The sequence below is a fragment of the Chionomys nivalis genome, chromosome 7 (genome assembly GCF_950005125.1).
Source record: "Chionomys nivalis chromosome 7, mChiNiv1.1, whole genome shotgun sequence".
Classification (NCBI taxonomy): Eukaryota; Metazoa; Chordata; class Mammalia; order Rodentia; family Cricetidae; genus Chionomys; species Chionomys nivalis.
In genome coordinates, this window is record NC_080092.1 from 43,611,009 (window position 1) to 43,630,060 (window position 19,052).

General features: G+C 39.0%; 1 protein-coding gene and 1 pseudogene across 1 annotated transcript in view; one reads left to right on the forward strand and one right to left on the reverse strand.

The window, feature by feature from the left end:
* Ulk2 (unc-51 like autophagy activating kinase 2) overlaps positions 1-19,052 on the reverse strand; it is a 77,357-nt gene that overhangs the window by 52,361 nt on the left and 5,944 nt on the right. The window contains exons 4-11 of the mRNA XM_057774347.1: positions 12,016-12,048; positions 11,081-11,117; positions 7,319-7,492; positions 6,625-6,698; positions 3,919-4,020; positions 2,657-2,715; positions 1,154-1,236; positions 209-256 (exon numbers count right to left, since the gene is read on the reverse strand). Of these exons, the coding sequence (XP_057630330.1) occupies positions 209-256; positions 1,154-1,236; positions 2,657-2,715; positions 3,919-4,020; positions 6,625-6,698; positions 7,319-7,492; positions 11,081-11,117; positions 12,016-12,048 (610 nt within the window). The remainder of the gene's footprint in view (positions 1-208; positions 257-1,153; positions 1,237-2,656; positions 2,716-3,918; positions 4,021-6,624; positions 6,699-7,318; positions 7,493-11,080; positions 11,118-12,015; positions 12,049-19,052) is intronic.
* Positions 12,441-17,348, forward strand: LOC130878582 (NADH dehydrogenase [ubiquinone] 1 beta subcomplex subunit 8, mitochondrial-like; annotated as a pseudogene).

Sequence of the window (19,052 nt, forward strand, 5' to 3'; positions counted from 1 at the left end):
GCACTTGGGAGGCAGAGGCAGGCGGATCTCTGTGAGTTCGAGACCAGCCTGGTCTACAAAGAGCTAGTTCCAGGACAGGCTCCAAAACCACAGAGAAACCCTGTCTCGAAAAACCAAAAAAATAAATAAATAAAAAATTAATTTTGTGTTGTAAAATACTAAATCTTTTCTTTCAGCTTGCATACTCTAAGTAAAAATGGGTACTTACATTTTTTAACTGGAACTTGCTCAAGAAAAGGATGGTTGAAAAATGCTTCTGTAATGAAACATGAGAACACAACCTTTAGAAGAGACATTGGCTAGGGCTGGAGAGACGTCTCAGCCATTAAATGCTAAGACTCACAACTAAATGATATTGACAACTAGATAAATAAACCAATGAGACCACAAAAGGCAGAGAAACAGAAACATATCAGAGCAAAGAAATGATATGGAATAACTTAAACCCATATGGATATCAGAAGTAGTAGATAGCGCACGCCTTTAATCCCAGCACTCGGGAGGCAGAGGCAGGCGGATCTCTGAGTTCGAGACCATCCTGGTCTACAAGAACTAGTTCCAGGACAGGCTCCAAAGCTACAGAGAAACCCTGTCTCGAAAAACCAAAAAAAAAAAAAAGAAGAAGAAGAAGAAGTAGTAGATATTTATGTTAAAATTAAGACTCTAGTTAGGTGGTGGTGGCACATGTCTTTAATCCCAGCACTCTGGGAGGCAGAGGCCCGTAGACCTCTGTGAGTTCAAGGCCAACCTGATCTACCAAGTGAATTCCAGGACAGCCAGAGCTGTGGACTACCTTATTTAAAATTTTAGTTCCTCATTCTGTGTCTCTTCCTTTGTTCTATTTTTGCACAGTAGCTGGCACCTTCTAGCACAACTACAATTACAGTTTACAGCTCACCTCTCTTTCCTCCTCAGACTATTAACTACTTGAAGACACAGTTTTCTTTACTACTCTATCCCACATCCCTGGAACATGATGAGCACTTGAGGAGTCTTCATTAAAACAATGAAAGGAAAAAAGACAACCAAAAGCAAAATGACTTTTATTTTTCTAAAATAACTAAGTACCCATTTTTACTTAGAGTATGCAATCTATACAATTCTCAGAAAATATAAAATTAGAAAATACACAAAGCTTGAAGCTATTACTTACCAAAATCCATTCTATCCTTTTGATTTCTCTGAAGCAAACCCAAAAGGAGATTAGCCAAGTAAGGTGATGTTTCTCTGGGAATACTGAAGTAAAACACAATGTAAGTGGTGAGTTTCTATGTACTTAACTACATTACTTTTGCCTTCATCCTGGTAAATGAAAATGTATATACACTTTCACAAATATTACATCTCTAACAAGAAGACTCGACGAAGCTTCATAGCTTGAAAGTGAGAAAAAAGGCACTATACTAACTTTTAATAATTATCAGCAATTAATGTGATAAACACTGTTATTTACAAGAATCTTCTAGAACAGAGAGCCTGACTTTTAACACAACTTACAACAGTTGCTATGGGAGTCTCTAAAGAAAAAAAAAAAACCTCCTCCAGTTCTGTCTAGAAAAGGGCAAAGTTTAATCAAATACAATTGACAGGGAATCCAATTTCCAAAAGCCAGTATTTTTTTTGTTTTGTTTTGTTTTGGTTTTTTTTGGTTTTTCGAGACAGGGTTTCTCTGTGGCTTTGGAGCCTGTCCTGGAACTAGCTCTGTAGACCAGGCTGGTCTGGAACTCACAGAGATCCGCCTGCCTCTGCCTCCCAAGTGCTGGGATTAAAGGCGTGCGCCACCACCACCCGGCCCAAAAGCCAGTATTAAAATAGCAAAGCAGCTGAGAAAAATGAGGAACAGAACAGAAACACACACACACACACACACACACACACACGCATGCCACGGGATACAAACTAGTAAAAGCTATTAGGGCAAATAAAAATGAGCCAACTTCATTAATGAAAAGACTAATATAAGTTAAAATAGCTAATTGGTCTTCTTCCCTTTATGGAAAAGGCACTCTGTTTACACTGCTGCATCATACAGGAAAGACTATTCAGAGAACCAATCTTAAAAAAGAAAGAAAATACAACTCAAAATGTAATTTATCTCACACTGCATGTACACACACACACAAAAACACAAACACACAAGCTCTCAAGCACGTGTAAAGAACTCCCACAAAGAGCATTTGGAAAAATACATAATAACTCTTATTATTGCTACAGAATGTCCAGCACCTAGGTAGGAATTTGCTTTTTGCTTTATGAACCTGTGTCTACATGCCTCTATACAAGTAACACATAGAAGCTCTGTGATGGCTTTCTTAAATTTGCATTTTAAAAAACAAAAAACAAATGACACAGTACTGCCTATGTATTTGTGGTGTGTTAGAAACTTTCTAATTTCCTATTATAACATTACTACAAATTGAAAATGACTCATCAACAGAAATTCACAAAATATTAAGTTTAAATAAATAACACTGCATTCATGAATAATAAACCCAGACTAGACAGGAATGATGGTTATCCCCTCATAAAGGTAAAGTAGGAAGATCATGGGTTTAAGGCTAAATGGGCTACAGAGAAAGACTACTACTTAAGTACGTAAATAAATTGTTTTAAAAAATAAAACCCAAGAAAATTTGAATAAATTTTAATCACATACCTAGGCATTAAGCTCCTGTTTTTCTCATAAAACATCCTTAGGTCTTGAGGACTATTAGCCTATTTAAGAACAGAAAAAGTTAACTTTCTAAATAGAGGGGAGCAAAACTTCCAAACCTGTTCCTACTGCAAAATGTTATTGATACTGACCACGAATGGATTGTTGGGCACAAAAGACTTAAAAACCATCTGAGATAATATGCAAATTCTGAGTATCTTGGTACAATATATTCAGACCCTCCAAGGAGCCTGAACAGAGAAGAGTTGTTACTCTGGAGGTTACACAGCCAGTAAGTACATTACTGCTGTGTAAAGCCTAGGTGTGTTTTACTGTATGACTTTCAAGGGACTCAAGAAAAAAAAATAGAAAACCAAAAAACAAAAACAAGTATATTGCCGATACTCTCTCTCCCTAACAGTAGCACTCTTACAGGAAGAGTGGCTAGATCAGTGAAACTTCCTCTACCTAGGAACCACACTGGGAATGCAAAGCAAGTAACTTGACTGAGTTACTGGTTTCTTTTTATACAATGCTGAGTAAAGGATTTCACTCTTTATACCATGCTAGGTAAAGAATTTTCAGGTTAAAAAATTAATAAAACAGCTAGGCAGTGGTGGCAGCACATGTACGCCTCTAATCCCAGTACTCGGGAGGCAGAGGCAGATGGATCTCTGTGAGTTCGAGGCCAGCCTGGTCTATAGACGAGTTCCAGGACAGGCTCTAAAGCTACAGAGAAACCCTGTCTCGAAAAAAAAAATAATAAAACTAAAAAATTATAACATTATAATATGAACTCAAGAGATGCCAGCATATCCTCTGAAGGTCAGGCTCTTAATAAGAAAAGGAGATGAAGAAGAAACAAAAATTCAGTAATTATCCCCCTCTCATCCACAAAGTGCCATGAGATGTAGGAGATAAGCTTTCTATGACCCATCAGAACAGTGCCCACCTCATCTGGATTCCCTGACCCCGAAACCAGGCTAACAAGAAGAGGTTTGGTTACCATTCATCTTAGGGCTAGCTAGCCCTGACTCTATGCTACTAGCCGAGAAAACTTCATGGCAGCCCAACTACAAAGGGCAAGCAGGTAGAAAGGAAGAGCATACACCCTGGCTCCCACAGCATTACCTGTAACAAAATCAAATCAAATCACAGAAGAGCCTAAAGCCTACTGATTTCAAAGTAGTCCTTATTTTATAAATCAAAGGTAACTACAAATTAAAAGATACTAGAACCTAGAACATAAGAAAAAGTGAGGCTACCTGAAAAGGTGGTTTTCCAACTAGGCATTGATAGATCACTGTTCCTATGCTCCATAAATCTGCCTTAGCATCATAATGTTGAGACATAATAACCTCAGGAGCCTGTTCACAAAAATTCAAGAGACATGAACTATGTTAGTTACAGTCTTAATGTGCATACATTGATTCACTGATAATAATTTGATCATATTACAAAATAAAAATGTTAACATATTGTAATATTGCCCTGATAGAATGATACTTAGAATTACAATACAATGCTGCATGACAAAAGAAACAAGTATGTCTCTATAATATAATGGATACCAAGAATGAGCATTATAGTAATAAAGAAAATATATACTGACGGGTGGTAGTGGTGCATGCTTTTAATCCCAGCACTCAGGAGGCAGATCTCTGAGTCTGAGGCCAGTCTGGTCTATAGAGCAAGCTTCAGGCCAACCAAAGTTACATAGAGAGACCCTGTCTCAAAATAAAACCTACCCCCCATCCAAAAATAAAAAATCAAGTAAACAAAAATTAAAGAGGTCAACTATACTTAGTGTGAAACTATTTTCCATACATAACACTTGTTCCAGTATTTCATTTTTTTCATTTTATATTTGTAGATGTTTTGCCTGCATGTGTCTGTGTCACATGTGTGCAGTGTCCTCAGAGGCCAGAAAAGGGAATCATTCCCCTGCAACTGAAGTTGTAAGTGGTTGGAACCACTGAAAGGGTGCTAGGAATTGAACCTAGTGCTCTGCAAGAAAAATGAGCGCTCTTAATTGTTGCATGTTCTTTCTGTTCCCCTAGTAAATGTCTCAATTCAGTCTTTTCCCTCTTTCTCATGGTTCAGATGATTGATCCCAGGGCCTCACTAAGCTATATTCCCCAGAGAGTCAACGTTCTTGAATAATCAGCCAAAATACTCTTCCAGGTTAAAATTTCTTTTTTTCTTCTTTTTCTTTTTTGAAGCATAGTCTTGCTATACATAGCACAGGTTGCTCTTAACTCTTGATCTCCCTACCTCCACTTCCTAAATGCTGGGATTAGAGGCATATTATGCCAAGTCCTGCCCTGACCTAACTTCATACTTAAGAATTTTTAGAATGCTATTAAAAGTCTAGATGTTATTATATATAAGCAATATATTTAAATATTTAAAAAATAAATCCTATTTAAATAAAACTAGACTTTTTTGCTTGTTTTTTGAGAGAGGATTTCTGTGTACCTCTGGCTGTCCTGGAACTCACTGTGTAGACCAGGCTGACCTTGAACTCACAGAGCTTCCTGAGGGCTGTAATTCAAGGTGCTACCGCTGTCCAGCTTTCTGTAAGTATTCTTAATTATTACACATTAAGTATACTATGACAGTATTATATAAATTTTTATTTTCAATTGACTCTAACAGTTGTGGTTTTGATGGAGGTGGGTCTTGTATTAATCTGTTGCTTTCATTGGTTAATTAATAAAGAAACTGCCTAGGCCCATTTGATAGGCCAACCCTTAGGTGGGTGGAGTAAACAGAACAGAATGCTGGGAGAAAGAAGCCAAGTCAATGAGTTGCCATGATTCTCCCACTCCAGACAGACGCAGGTTAAGATCTTTCCTGGTAAGCCAGCTCGTGGAACTACACAGAATATTAGAAATGGGTTAGATCAATATGTAAGAGCTAGCCAATAAGAGGCTGGAGCTAAGGGCCAGGCAGTGTTTAAAAGAATACAGTTTCCGTGTAATTATTTCGGGGCATAAGCTAGCCATGTGGGTGGCTGGGTGCCGGGGACGCAAGCCCACCGCTCTTATTACAACACAGTGCCCGGGACGCAAGCCCGCCGCTCCATATTACAACATGGTTTGAATGACAAATGTCCTTACAGGTCATGTATTTGAGCCCCTGACCCCCAAGAACATGGTGCTGTTTGTGGAGGTTATGGAACTTTTATGATGCAGAACCTTGCTGAAGGAAGTATAGCTATGAGGGATTATAGCTTCACCCCACTTCCTGTTTTCCCTAACTTTCTGGCTTCCTGCTTGTAAACATGTGATCAGCCATCCCTCTGCTCCAGCTGTCTACTACCATGTTTGTCTTGCCATTGTGGACCCTATCCCTCTGGAATCATAGTCAAAATAAAATAAATTCTTCCTTCACAAGCTGCTTTTGCTCATGGTGTTCTATCACAGCAACAACAGAATAGCCAGTATTTAGGGATTTCTATCATAATTGATCTTTAATAAAAACAGGGCCAGGCATGGCAGCACACACCTCTAATCCCAGCACTTAGGGGACAAACAGGTGTATTTCTGTAGATTTGAGGGCAACCTGGTCTACAAAGTGAGTTCTAGGCCAAAACAGGAGGATGGAGAGATGGCGAGATAGCTCAGCAGTTAAAAGCACTAGCAGATCTTCAAAGTATCCAGGTTCAATTCCCAACAACCACATAGCTTACAATTGTGGCAACTCCAGTTCTAGAGCATCTGATACCATCTTTTGGCCTCCTCAGGCACTGCACTCATGTGGTGCACAGACATAGGTACTGGAAAACATTCGTCCACATAAAAAAATGCAATTTAAAAAGACTCAAAAAACTAAAAACAAATGTAGAACAACTTTTAAATTCACAAAGCTAAAGCAAGGTGTCTGTGTGATCGAATTACTGCTAACATAATTAACAGCAACAATATAAATCATTGTTCAGATCACATACAGAAGTTCTTCTCACTCACCATGTACATTGGGGATCCACACAGTGTTGCTGCCATTGTGTTACTATGTAGATAACGTGCAAAACCAAAATCAGCTGTTTCACAAAATTAAAAAAAATTAAAAGAACAAATGACACTTTGCTCACACTTTACAAATATATAATTTTGTAAGACAAACAAGAAACAAAAGAACTGTGAAAAATAAAGTGTTTCTTGAAAGTCTGTACACCAAAGGAAAACAAGTAGCTATCTCAATTTAAAGAAGTTAAAAATAGCAACAGTCAACCTAAGTCACTACTTTACTAGCTATTTAACCAAGGATCCTTGATCCTCACAAGTGAAGATGCTACTTATAATAAATTATTAACAAAGCTCTTATCAAACATCAATGCCACAGTTAGAATTTGAACTCTCTCAAGCACTAAAAGCCCCAGCAAAGACTGAGTGCGGCCTTCTAGACATCTGTGCCATGTTAGGGACCCACTGTCTGTAAGTATACTATAGCAGCTCCCCTCCTGGAGAAGCAGGCTTAGCATCTGGCCCTTGTTAGAGTTAGAAAAAAGATTCATGTATCTAAACAGATCTCAATAAACCCTGTAACAATTTCAAAATAGCATCAATAAAATTTATCATTCTAACAAATCTGAACTAAAATGATCTAAAAATACTGTCTGAAAAAAATGTCCTTTCCACAAAGCAATATATGGATGTTTACCTATTTTGATACGAATACCACTGACATTCGACTTCCTCCGATTGGCATAAGACAACAAGATATTCTGAGGTTTGAGGTCCCTGTGGATGACACCTTTGCTGTGCAGGATGCGCATGGCTGCTGCAATCTGGTGAAGAAACACTCGGATGGTGTCTTCACTGAGAGTTCCTTTCGCTGGTGGAAAAGGAGTCACATAAATATTTAAACACACAAAATCAAATGTCTTTTCATTCCACTAAGAGAATTCATCTGTTAAGGAGGTATGAAATAAATAAGAAACTGGGATTCATATGTATTCCTTTTGTTAATTCAACAACCAAAATCTATGACGAGGTAACAGATTTCTCAAAAAAATGGTACCTGATCTGTTAAAGAGAACTGATTTGCGATTTTGTTTTTGATGTCTTTTTTCTTTCCCATTTTTACTAATCAAGGTTCCTATAGCACAGTTCTGAACATAAGAGGCGCTCAACAAATGCAATGTCCTTTATAGATAAAAAATAAGTTCCCTTTTATATGGGTCATACCTAGGAAAAATGTTCAAGTTTAGTACCAAGCAGCACATGGGCACAAACTAAAGACAATGAAATCCTTATGTGGAACCTGTTGTCAGGGAGCTAGCTCTGTGTAGCATTGTCTCTGCTCTTATCTCTCAAAGACGGTGTCCTCCTGCCCCACACAGGATAGGTGAAGAGACCTTTAAGCAGTTTCCACTCCTGTAATAATTATTCAGTAACTTTCACAGCATTTGGAGAGGCTATAGCCTAACAGCGTGGTATAGGGTGTAAGGCTTTTATAATACCAGTTCTTGCCGGGCAATGGTGGCGCACGCCTTTAATCCCAGCACTCGGGAGGCAGAGGTAGGCGGATCTCTGTGAGTTCGAGGCCAGCCTGGTCTACAGAGCTAGTTCCAGGACAGGCTCCAAAGCCACAGAGAAACCCTGTCTCGAAAAAACAAACAAAAAAAAAAACAAAAAAACAAAAAAAAAACAGTTCTTGCCCCATGTGTGATTCTAGAAGACAACCCCTCTTCTTTATAAGTTTGATGAGACTGACTTCATAAAGTAGTTGTGATAATACAAAACAACATACTTAGTATTGGAAACTTCAAAAAAGCCTAGCATATAATGTACACATAAATATAGTTAGGTATAAAAATATAAATTTTCTAAAGTAATGAATCTAAAATGTCTCACAAGTACAATCTCCTGAATCTACATGAAAGATTTAAATCCTTCAAGATGGGCTGGAGAGATGACTCACAATTAAGAATACCAAGTTTAGTTCTTAGCACCCACATCTTGTGACTAAAAACTACCTCTCACTCCAGTTTCAGGAGCATCCAGTGAGCTCTTCTGGCCCCCACAGGCAACTGCACATATGTGACATACATTCATACAAACACACACATACACATTAAATCTCTAAATCCTTTGTGAGAATATTTCTGTCCATACAATTCTTAGAATAGCATTTTCAAATGTGTAAAAGGTAAAAATAACATTGACATCTGTAGTAAGTGAAACCCTATAGTTTTAAAATTACTTTAATAATATGCCAACTGACACTTTATGGTTTAAAAATACTTTAATAACTTGTTCATCATTGATCCTTAAGATCATTGAAAAAAGTCTGAGCCAGGCAGTGGTGACGCACACCTTTAATCCCAGCACTTGGGAGGTAGAGGCAGGCAGGTCTCTGTGAGTTGGATGCCAGCCTGGTCTACAAGAGCTAGTTCCAGGACCGCTAAGACTGTTACACAGAGAAACTTTGTCTCGAAAAACCAAAACCAACCAACCAAACAAAAACCACCAAGATATATTTTTCTTACTGTATGTTAGTGGGTGAGTCAAATCAATGTCTATATTAGCAGTACTCAACCTTCCTAATGCTGTGACCCTCTCATATGCTGTGGTGACTCCCCAACCATAAAATTATTTTGTTATTTTGTAACTGCAATTTTGCTGTTATGAATTGTAATATAAATACCTGATATGCAGGATATCTGATATGGGACACACACACATACAAACATACACACACACACATAAGTTACACACATTTGAGGTTCAGAATTTCAAGTATCATTTAGTACTAAAATCTACCACAAAATGATTTCAGTATTTTTAATTCCTTATTATTGGCTTTTTAAATTATAAGAAATGTCCATATAAATATATCCTTTGACTATGAGCTTTTAAATTTAATTATTATGTGTATAAGTATTTTGCTTGCATGTATGTATGTGCACCACATGCAAGCCTGGTGCTAAGAAAGATCATAAGAAGGCATCAGATCCCCTAGAACTACAGTTAGTGATTGTTGTGAGCCACCATATGGATGCTGGGAACTGAACCCAGGTCTTAACCACTAAGTCATCTCTCCTGCCCCACTGACTATGATTTTAATTTTTCAAATGTTTGTATTAGCATATATTATTATTATTACTATTTTTTGGATTTTCGAGACAGGGTTTCTCCGTAGCTTTTTTGGTTCCTGTCCTGGAACTAGCTCTTGTAGACCAGGCTGGCGTCAAACTCACAGAGATCTGCCTGCCTCTGCCTCCCGAGTGCTGGGATTAAAGGCGTGCGCCACCACCACCCGGCTCATATATTAAAATTTTAAGTAATATTTATTTATTCTTTTAGTGGGCAGGAAGCACACATATGGAGGTCAGCAGACAACTTAAGAGGGTATGTTCTTTCCTTTCACCATTTGGAACCCTGAGTACTGAACTCAGGCTGTCAAGCTTGGCAGCAAGTAGCTTCACCCACAGGGCCATGTCTCTGGCCTCTTATTAACATATATTAATTATACCTAATAATGATGTTTTGTATATGTACATACATATAGATCATACAACCCTCATTACCTTCCCACTTCTCTTCTCCCACTCACTCCTCCTTCAACTTTCATGGTTTTTAAAAAAATGCTTTTTGGCTGGGCAGTGGTGGCGCACGCCTTTAATCCCAGCACTTGGGAAGCAGAGACAAGCGGATCTCTGTGAGTTCGAGGCCAGCCTGGTCTACAAGAGCTAGTTCCAGGACAGGAACCAAAAAGCTACGGAGAAACCCTGTCTCGAAAAAATAAAAAAAAAAATGCTTTTTGTTTTTGTATTTTTTGAGACAGGGTTTCTCTGTGTAGACTTGGTTGTCCTGGAGCTCACTCTGTAGACCAGGCTGACCTCAAACTCAAAGAGATCTGCCTGTCTCGGCCTCTGCCTCCCAAGTGCTGGAATTAAAGACGTGTAATACCACTGCCCAGATAACTAATCTATTTTTAAAGAAATAAAAGAAATTAATGGGTCAGTGATGGCAAACCAGCTGTACCTTTTGAAAAAAAAATATCTATTTGGTTTCTTCCATCCTGGGGAAAGCCCCTTTTCTAATCTCCTTCCTCACTGTCAGAGAGAAAAAGTTCAATATGTGTGTAAGTTTAGAAAACCAACAAAACGACTACCAGTTAACAAGCACACAAATATTTATTGAGTATTTCTACACAAGTTTGGGACAAGATTCAGAAAAACCTCATAGAATGAAACAGACTGCTCTTTATTGAGTATTGACAGATAAACATAAATTTACCTTACAGGATTAGTGAGATGGTTCAGCGGGAAAAGAAAAATGTTTATGATGACAACCTGACTTCCATTTTGAGACCCACTTTCTTTCTCTCTCCCTCTCTCTCTGTCTCTCTCTGTCTCTCTGTCTATCTCTCTCTCTCACACACACACATACACAGTAAATGCAGTAATAAAATTACCTTGCAAATAATCTGCCAGGTCTCCACCATTGCAATACTGAAGTGTAAAAGAAAAAGTAATCAATGTCAAAAGAAACTGCTGTTGTGATTAAAATAAACTATTTTATATCATGACAAGGCAATGTACTTCTTTAATCCCAGCACCTGGAAGGCAGAGGTAGGCAGATCTCTGTGAGTTCAAGGACAGCCTGAACTATAAGGTAAATTCTATGCCAGCTAAGATACATAGTGTGAGACCTGTCTCAAAGAAAAACAAAAACATTTTAGGTTTAGAAAGAAAAAAAAAAGAGGGTGTTTGAAGAGACCCAGCAGGGAAGGGTGCCAAGTGTGACCTGAGTAGAATCTCTCATGATGGATGGAGAACAGAGAAAGCCAATGCCTCCAATTCCTTTGATCTCCAAGCCAGTGTCCACCCTCACCCTGACAGATGCACACGATAAATATGTTGATTTAAAAAAAAATTTTTTTTGGTTTCTTGAGACAGGGTTTCTCTGTAGCTTTGAAGCCTGTTCTGGAACTAGCTCTTGTAAACCAGGCTGGCCTCAAACTCACAGAGATCCACCTGCCTCTGCCTCCTGAGTGCTGGGATTAAAGGCGTGTGCCACCACCACCCGGCAAGAACTCTTGCCTTATAGACTAGGCTAGCCTCTGACTCACCTATCTCTGCCTCTGGTGGAATTATATGCAAGTGACACCATGCCCAGCCAATAAAATGCAATTTAATTTAAAAAATTTAAATGAGGACATTTATTCAAAATTAATTTAATCATTCTGTTTATTTTAATTTAAAAATAATTTGGAAAATAAAATCTAATTTTAAAGTATTTTAATTATCTAATTAAAACAATTAAATTTTACATTCTTTATGAAGCAGAATCTAAATCATTCAATCAACTTTATTAATACTTACTTGTCAATACTGGTAGAATACCTACCTCCATCACCAGAAAGACAGAGTTGGGTAATTCCTAGAAAATAAACACAAATATCACAAAAAAACACCAAGTTTAAAAATGGTAAGTTAATAAAAATATATTTATTCATTATTGAACTAATAAAATAAACTCACAAAATTCATCAGAAAGTGAAATTAAAATTCCCAGGCAAGAGGAATCTTTTTTTTTTTTTATTTCATTGCACTGCTAAGGATGGACCCAGGGTTGGGCCACCCTAGAGAAAAACCTCTATGTTATGCCTCGAGTTCTAAACTTCTCAACACAATGTTTTAAACAGCCATTCTGCACAGCCAAATTAAATTTTGATGCATTACAGTAGGTATCAAAACATTCCATTCTGCTTAGGGTGCTGAAGGTTAAATCAGCTTCAGGGTATAAATAATGACAAGCAGTAAAATGAAAACATGCTGACCAGGCACAGTCAACAGGCACATGGAAGAGCACTACAACTCAAGGCTTCATCAACACAGCAAAACCCTGTCTCCAACAGCACCGTGATGTATTCACCACTTGTGAGAAGAAAGGCTTCATTTGGTCCTTACGGAAGTACTGATTTCTGAAACACATCAACTAGGACAAGCAATTTTTGGTGTCTCATTACATTACACAAAGATACGTTTAAAGATTTAAGCAAATTGCCAGGCGGCAGTGGTGCACACCTTTAATCCCAGCACTTAGGAAGCAGAGGCAGGCAGATCTCTGTGAGTTCAAGGCCAGCCTGGTCTACAAGAGCTAGTTCTAGGACAGGCTCCAAAGCACAGAGAAACAAATTTAACACTTATGTAGCTTAAAGTATGTTGGGTTAGTCATTCAGAGACTAAATAGATGGCACTCATTTTGAACTGGTCCTACAGCTTAAAATAAACAGTACTTGACAGGCAACAATTAATCTCAACAAGGTCCAAAATTCAAAGACAAGGTGGTCTATGGGCATCACAGAAAAGAAGTAACCCGTTCTGGTCAGAAAACGGTTTCCTACTGTCCTCATATCTATAACAAAGAATTAGAGAAATTAACTATAAGAATCTGAAAAAACTTTTCCTTTTTTTTTTTTTGGATTTTTCAAGACAGGGTTTCTCCGTAGCTTTTTGGTTCCTGTCCTGGAACTAGCTCTTGTAGACCAGGCTGGTCTCGAACTCACAGAGATCTGCCTGCCTCTGCTTCCCGAGTGCTGAGATTAAAGGTGTGCGCCACCACCGCCCGGCAAGAATCTGAAAAAACTTAAAGCCATTCTATAAAATAACTTTTACTTCTGAATTTAATAATGTGAACTTTGACCTGGAGGTCTTTCTCACTCACAAAACACTTGCCCAGTATGCATACACGAGCCCCACGTTCAGGCTCCAGCACCACATAATAAAATAGGTCCCTCCCTCAATTTGGATGTCTATTTATAGGACCTTTTTCATTCCCTTTTACAGTAACTTGTCATTAAATTTAAGTTTCAGTTTATCCAGATCAGAAATAAAAGCTGGTGCTTCAGGTCAGGAAGTCAAGCAGCTCTTCCCCCAGACATAACCATTAGCCCTAGGCATGAGTACCACAGTGGGCTGCCACACAGCTGTTCTGCCACCATTACCAAGGGGCTGCCCACTCCAACGCTAGACCTAAATGTGAAGTTACCGCTACAAAAAAGTCGTGACGTAGGATGAGTTGCTTCCCTTATTTCTTAAGAGAATTAGATAAAAAGAATAGAAGCCATGCAGTGGTGGTACATACCTTTTGGGAGACAGAGGCAGGTGGATCTCTGAGAATTTGAGACCAGCCTGATGAACAGAGTGAGTTCCAGCACAGACAGAGCTGTTAGAGAAACCCTGTCTTGAAAAAAAAAATGAGTGCTTTCTTCCTTTCCAGAGGACGTGAGTTTGTTTCTCAGCACTTATGCCAAGCAGGTCACAATCACCTGTGACTATAACTCCAGGGGATCCTATGACCTGTTCTGGCCTCCTAAGACACTTGCATGCACATGTGTACACACACACACACACACACACAAGTAATGCCAATAAAATTTTTAAAAGACTTCTTACAAACAACAAAAAGATAACCCAGTGGATAAACAAGCAAGAAACTTTCATGGAAATTCTAAAAAGATATTTAAATGGTTAATAAACATACAAATCACATTCAAACAAGAGACAACAGGAAAATACTAACTAAAATCATAATTAGAAGTTAGGCAAAGATGTGCACCCCTGTAATCCTAGTACTTGGGAGGCAGAGGTAGAAGATCAGAAGTTCAAGGTCATCCTGAGCTACACAGTAAGTCTAAGACCAGTCTGGACTATTTAAGACCGTCTCAAAAAAATAAAATTAAAAAATCCTAACCCAACTCAATTACCAGAATAACTAAATTGCCAAATCTTAGCAAGGTGGAGCAAGAGGAACCTTCATACACTGTTGGTAGAAGTGTGAAGCGATTCACTGGCAGTGTCTACTGAAGGATCTATATTTACCCTACCAACCAGGCATTTTATAGAATGTCTCTACAAGGCCTATTTCAATGAAAGGAGAAACCACAAGAACAGGTCAGTCTCACAAACATCCACCTGCCTCTGCCTCCCGAGTGCTGGGATTAAAGGCGTGTGCCACCACCGTCCGGCGGTCAGGCGTTCTTAAACTCCTTGAGATCTACCTGCCTCTGCCTCTAGTGTTGGGATTAAAGATGTGCACCACCACATCTGACTCTGCTACATTTTTAAATTCATTCTTCAATCTTCAGGTAACTTCTATGAGATATCTCACAGAAAAGAAGAATAATGTCATATAGTCCTTAGTGTCATTTCCCTTGTGATTAACTGGCACTGGACAACCTCAGGGTACCCTATAGGGTACAGTCATGCCCAGAATAGTGACAAGGGTAATAGTGCTAACTTGGACAAGATCCTAAATGAGTTTGCCGTAAAAACAACATTCTAATTTAAGTTTTCTTACATTCAGGGCTTATCATGTTTGGTCATTTCTGGCTGTTATAACAACCAGAAATTATAGTCTGGGTGGCTTAGTAATAGAAATTTACTTTGTGTTATAAGTATTGTTTCAAACTATGAATGCCAATCACCTTCTTTTGCATTTAACTGGCATATACTTTATATACACTAACATTAAATAGTCTTATTCAGCCTTACAGTTCAATTAATTATGACAAATGTGTCCCCTTCAGATCAAGACATGTAACATTCCCATCTCCCATAAAACCCCCTAACATCTCTTTGCCATCACCTCCTACCAACAAGTACTGTCCTGATTTTTCTCATTCCTATCACCCTGCCTGCTGCTTCTTCAATGTCACATAACCAGATTTTTTTAAAGAATAAAGATCATACCACCGGGCTCCTTCTAACCTCTCGAGCACCATCAGCTCTCGTTTCTGTATTCTGCTTAGGAAAGCCTTCTCCTTGGCCACCAAGCTCAACAGCTCAATAACTCTTCCCTTTTGTGACTCTCACAAGGGAAATCCTTGGGACACTTGCTTGCTGCTCGCTCACCAATTCCTGGCCTAGCCTTCCCACCCACCTATCAAATAATTTCTTCAGGGAGCCTTCCCCTAGCCCCACCCTGGCTCCTCTATTGTTTCCTCCAAAGCTCTGCAGCAGCTCTGCACACAGCCTTGCATGCTTAAAATTACAACTATTTGCTTGATGTCATCGTCCACACAAAAACCATAAACAAGAACCACTTCTCTGCTCACCACTGCTTTCCTTAACTGCCTCAAGAAAATACTAATTACAAAGCAATTAACAACAAACACACCAGAGGCAGCAATGAGAAAGTCAGAAAAGAAATAACAAAGGGCAGCCAGGCAGCGGTAGCACAGGGCTTTGATCCCAGCACTTGGGAAGCAGGTGGATCTCTGTGAGTTTGAGACCAGTCTGGTCTACAAAGGGAATTCCAGAACAGCTAAGAGCTGTTACACTGAGAAACCCCATCTCAAAATCCCAAAAGAACAAAAGAAAGAAAAAGAAAGGAGGGAGGGAGAGAAGGAAGGAAGGGAGAGGCAGAGGGAGAACGAACAATCACCAAATATAACATTTACTAATGATTTATGAAAAAAAAATTAAACTTCAGGAGTTTTTCTCATATGAGATTTGACAAGTATGGGGGCTCCTATTGCTTGAAATAAACTGACATAGCCTTTTCAGAGTCAACATGATAAAAATTTTTAACAACTAATTTCACTTCAAGAAAGATAGGAAGCAGCAGGGCGGTGGTGGTGCACGCCTTTAATCACAGCACTCAGGTGGCAGAGGCAGGCAGATCTCTGTGAGTTCGAGTCCAACCTGGTCTACAAGAGCTAGTTCCAGGCCAGGCTCCAAAGCTGCAGAGAAACCCTGTCTCAAAAACCAAACCAAACCAAAATAAAGAAAGCTAGGAACCCTATCAGACATGGTAATCAATGCACACCTTTAGTCCAGCACTAGGGGGGCAGAGGCAAGGTGGGTCTCTAGGACTTCATGACAAATCTGGTCTACATAGTGAGTTCCAGGCTAACCAGAGCTACATAGTGAGAGAAAAAAAAAAAAAAAAAAAAAAAAAAAAAAAAGTGAGCTGGGGAGTGGCTCAGTTGTTAAAGTACCTTTCAAGTACTAGAACCTGAATCCGAGCTCCTGAACCCACACAGCACAGACGTGTAATCCCAAGTGCAAAGAGAAAGCAACAACAGGCAGGGTTTGCTACCTAGGGAATGAGCCTTGCCTATCTCATGAGAGCTTGGTGAGAGTTCTCGTCTCCAAACAGGGAGGACAACACTTAACAAACACACACTGTATTTCTGTACAAAAACTGTTAATAAATTTCTCACAGTTAAAAGTATAAAAAAAATGACAGAAGATGAGGATGGTTGTGGGCAGGATGAGCCCTGGGAGTCCAATGACTGCAAAAGATAACAGGCAGCATGGTGCCACTGGGGGCACGGGCAGCCTTCCACACGACCAAGGCATGCTGCTGGTCCCCGAAGAATGGGCTGCAGCCGCCAAGAAGTATAATATGTACAAATGGAGCATGGTGACTACTGGAAGCTCCCTGACCGGCTGCTCACAGTATGAGAGATATCCACAGAATGAATGGGACCACCCGGACGTGAGGTTGAACTAGGGTGAACTGATGCACTGGAACCTAGACATGTTTATCAAGAATTATGGGAAGTCATGTGCAAATAGCTCTTTGGCTTCATGGCCTTAATGTTTTTCATGTTCTAGGTTGGGGCGACGCCCCCTCCTGTAGAACCAAAGCAGCCTTACAATAATCTGTACCTGGAACAAGGCGGTGATCCTACTACCGAACCTGAGCTGATGGTTCAATATGACATCTGAGGCGGCTTCTAACTAGGACCCCCTCATTCCTAGAGGTTTAACCCTAATGAAATCACTAGTAAAACAGTACTATGAAAACACAACAACAACAAAAGCATAAAAACTAAAGATTAACATGTGTTATTTATAAAAAAAAAAATCTTTTTTTTTTCTTTGAAACAGGGTCTCTCTGTGTATCTTTCTCACTCTATAGACCAGGCTGGCCTTGAACTCACAGAGATGCACCAACTAACTTGAGTACTGGTATTAAAGGCATGTGCTACCACTGCCAGTCTATAAAAATTCTAAAAACAAAAAAAAAACCTAAACAATATTTACACCTGAGAATTTTTCTAATTTGTTATTCTAACAATGTCTGATGGTTCTAACATAACTGGAGGGAAAATGTGTTTTCATGTTTCCTTTATGTGTCATCTAAACTATAACAATGTCAAAAGTTCTTGAGGACCTGGGGTAGATCATACACACAGCATGGGCAAGCCTACTATGTTTGAACACCAGGACAACAAGGAATAAGAAAAAGATGGGGTGCAAGGAATTGAATGAAGCAAGGAAATTATGCAATTTATGAAAGCAAATATAGTCGGTCATGGTGGCACTTGGGAGGCAGAGGCAGGTGGATCTCTGTGAGTTTGAAGCCAGCCTGGTCTACAAGAGCTAGTTCCAGGACAGCCAGGGCCACACAGAGAAGCCCTGTCTCGGGGGGCAGGGGAAGCATATACAGGCCAATGAGATGGCTCAGTGAGTAAAGTAAACCGAGATCCACATGGCAGAAGTGAACCAACTCCTCAAAGTTTGACTTACAACCCCCCACCATAACACCTCATCCACCACATACAAATAAATAAAAATGTAAAAAAACTTTTTAAACAGAAACAGCACACACACAAAATTTACTTAGCTCTCCAAAACTGGTCAATAAAAGTGACATTTCTGTTTATATAAAGTCTTATACTAGTCTCTAAACATACTAGTCCCCTTTATGAACAAACAGAATCAAAGAAGCAAATCTAAACTATTAGATTGTTTACTTGGTAGCCAAAGACTATTCTTAAGTTTATTTTATATCTTAGTTCTAGGAGTACAAAGTGGGTGATTAAACATTTTCATCCAGACATTTTGAATTCAAAGATTAAGAACTTGGATTTTGTTTACATTATTTCTAATGATAGCTCATTCCACAATCAAAACTGGTACTAAAAAATGCTTTTCATTCTGAGAGAAAAGGCATTATAAGTGAAACTACTCTGAAAGCAAAACCTGCTCTGCTATTCCCAGGGTTTTCTAACCCTTCTAAGAATGGTAAACTAGAAGTCAGTATCATTTAACAATTTTTGTACTAGGCACCAAGCTGCACCGCCCAGTACCCTCTATCCACAGAGAGGACAAGCTACACAAACAGCTGCGAGGAGAATGGACATTTCAGCTAGGGGTGGGGGGAATTTAGCTTTGACTTGACAATCTTTTGGTCTTTCTATATTGCTTTGAATTTCACAAATGAAGGAGTGAATTATATCTACGCAAGCTGATACTCATATTTTCTGTACATTGGAGTTTATATTGCAGACTTTTTTGGAGAGCAATCATACTGTATAATTAAAATTTGTAACATTGTTCATGGTATTTGAGCTGGACATTCCAAACCCCAAAGTCAAAGATACTTTCAGAATGGATATATTACTGTTGCTTCTGTAAAAGTTAAAA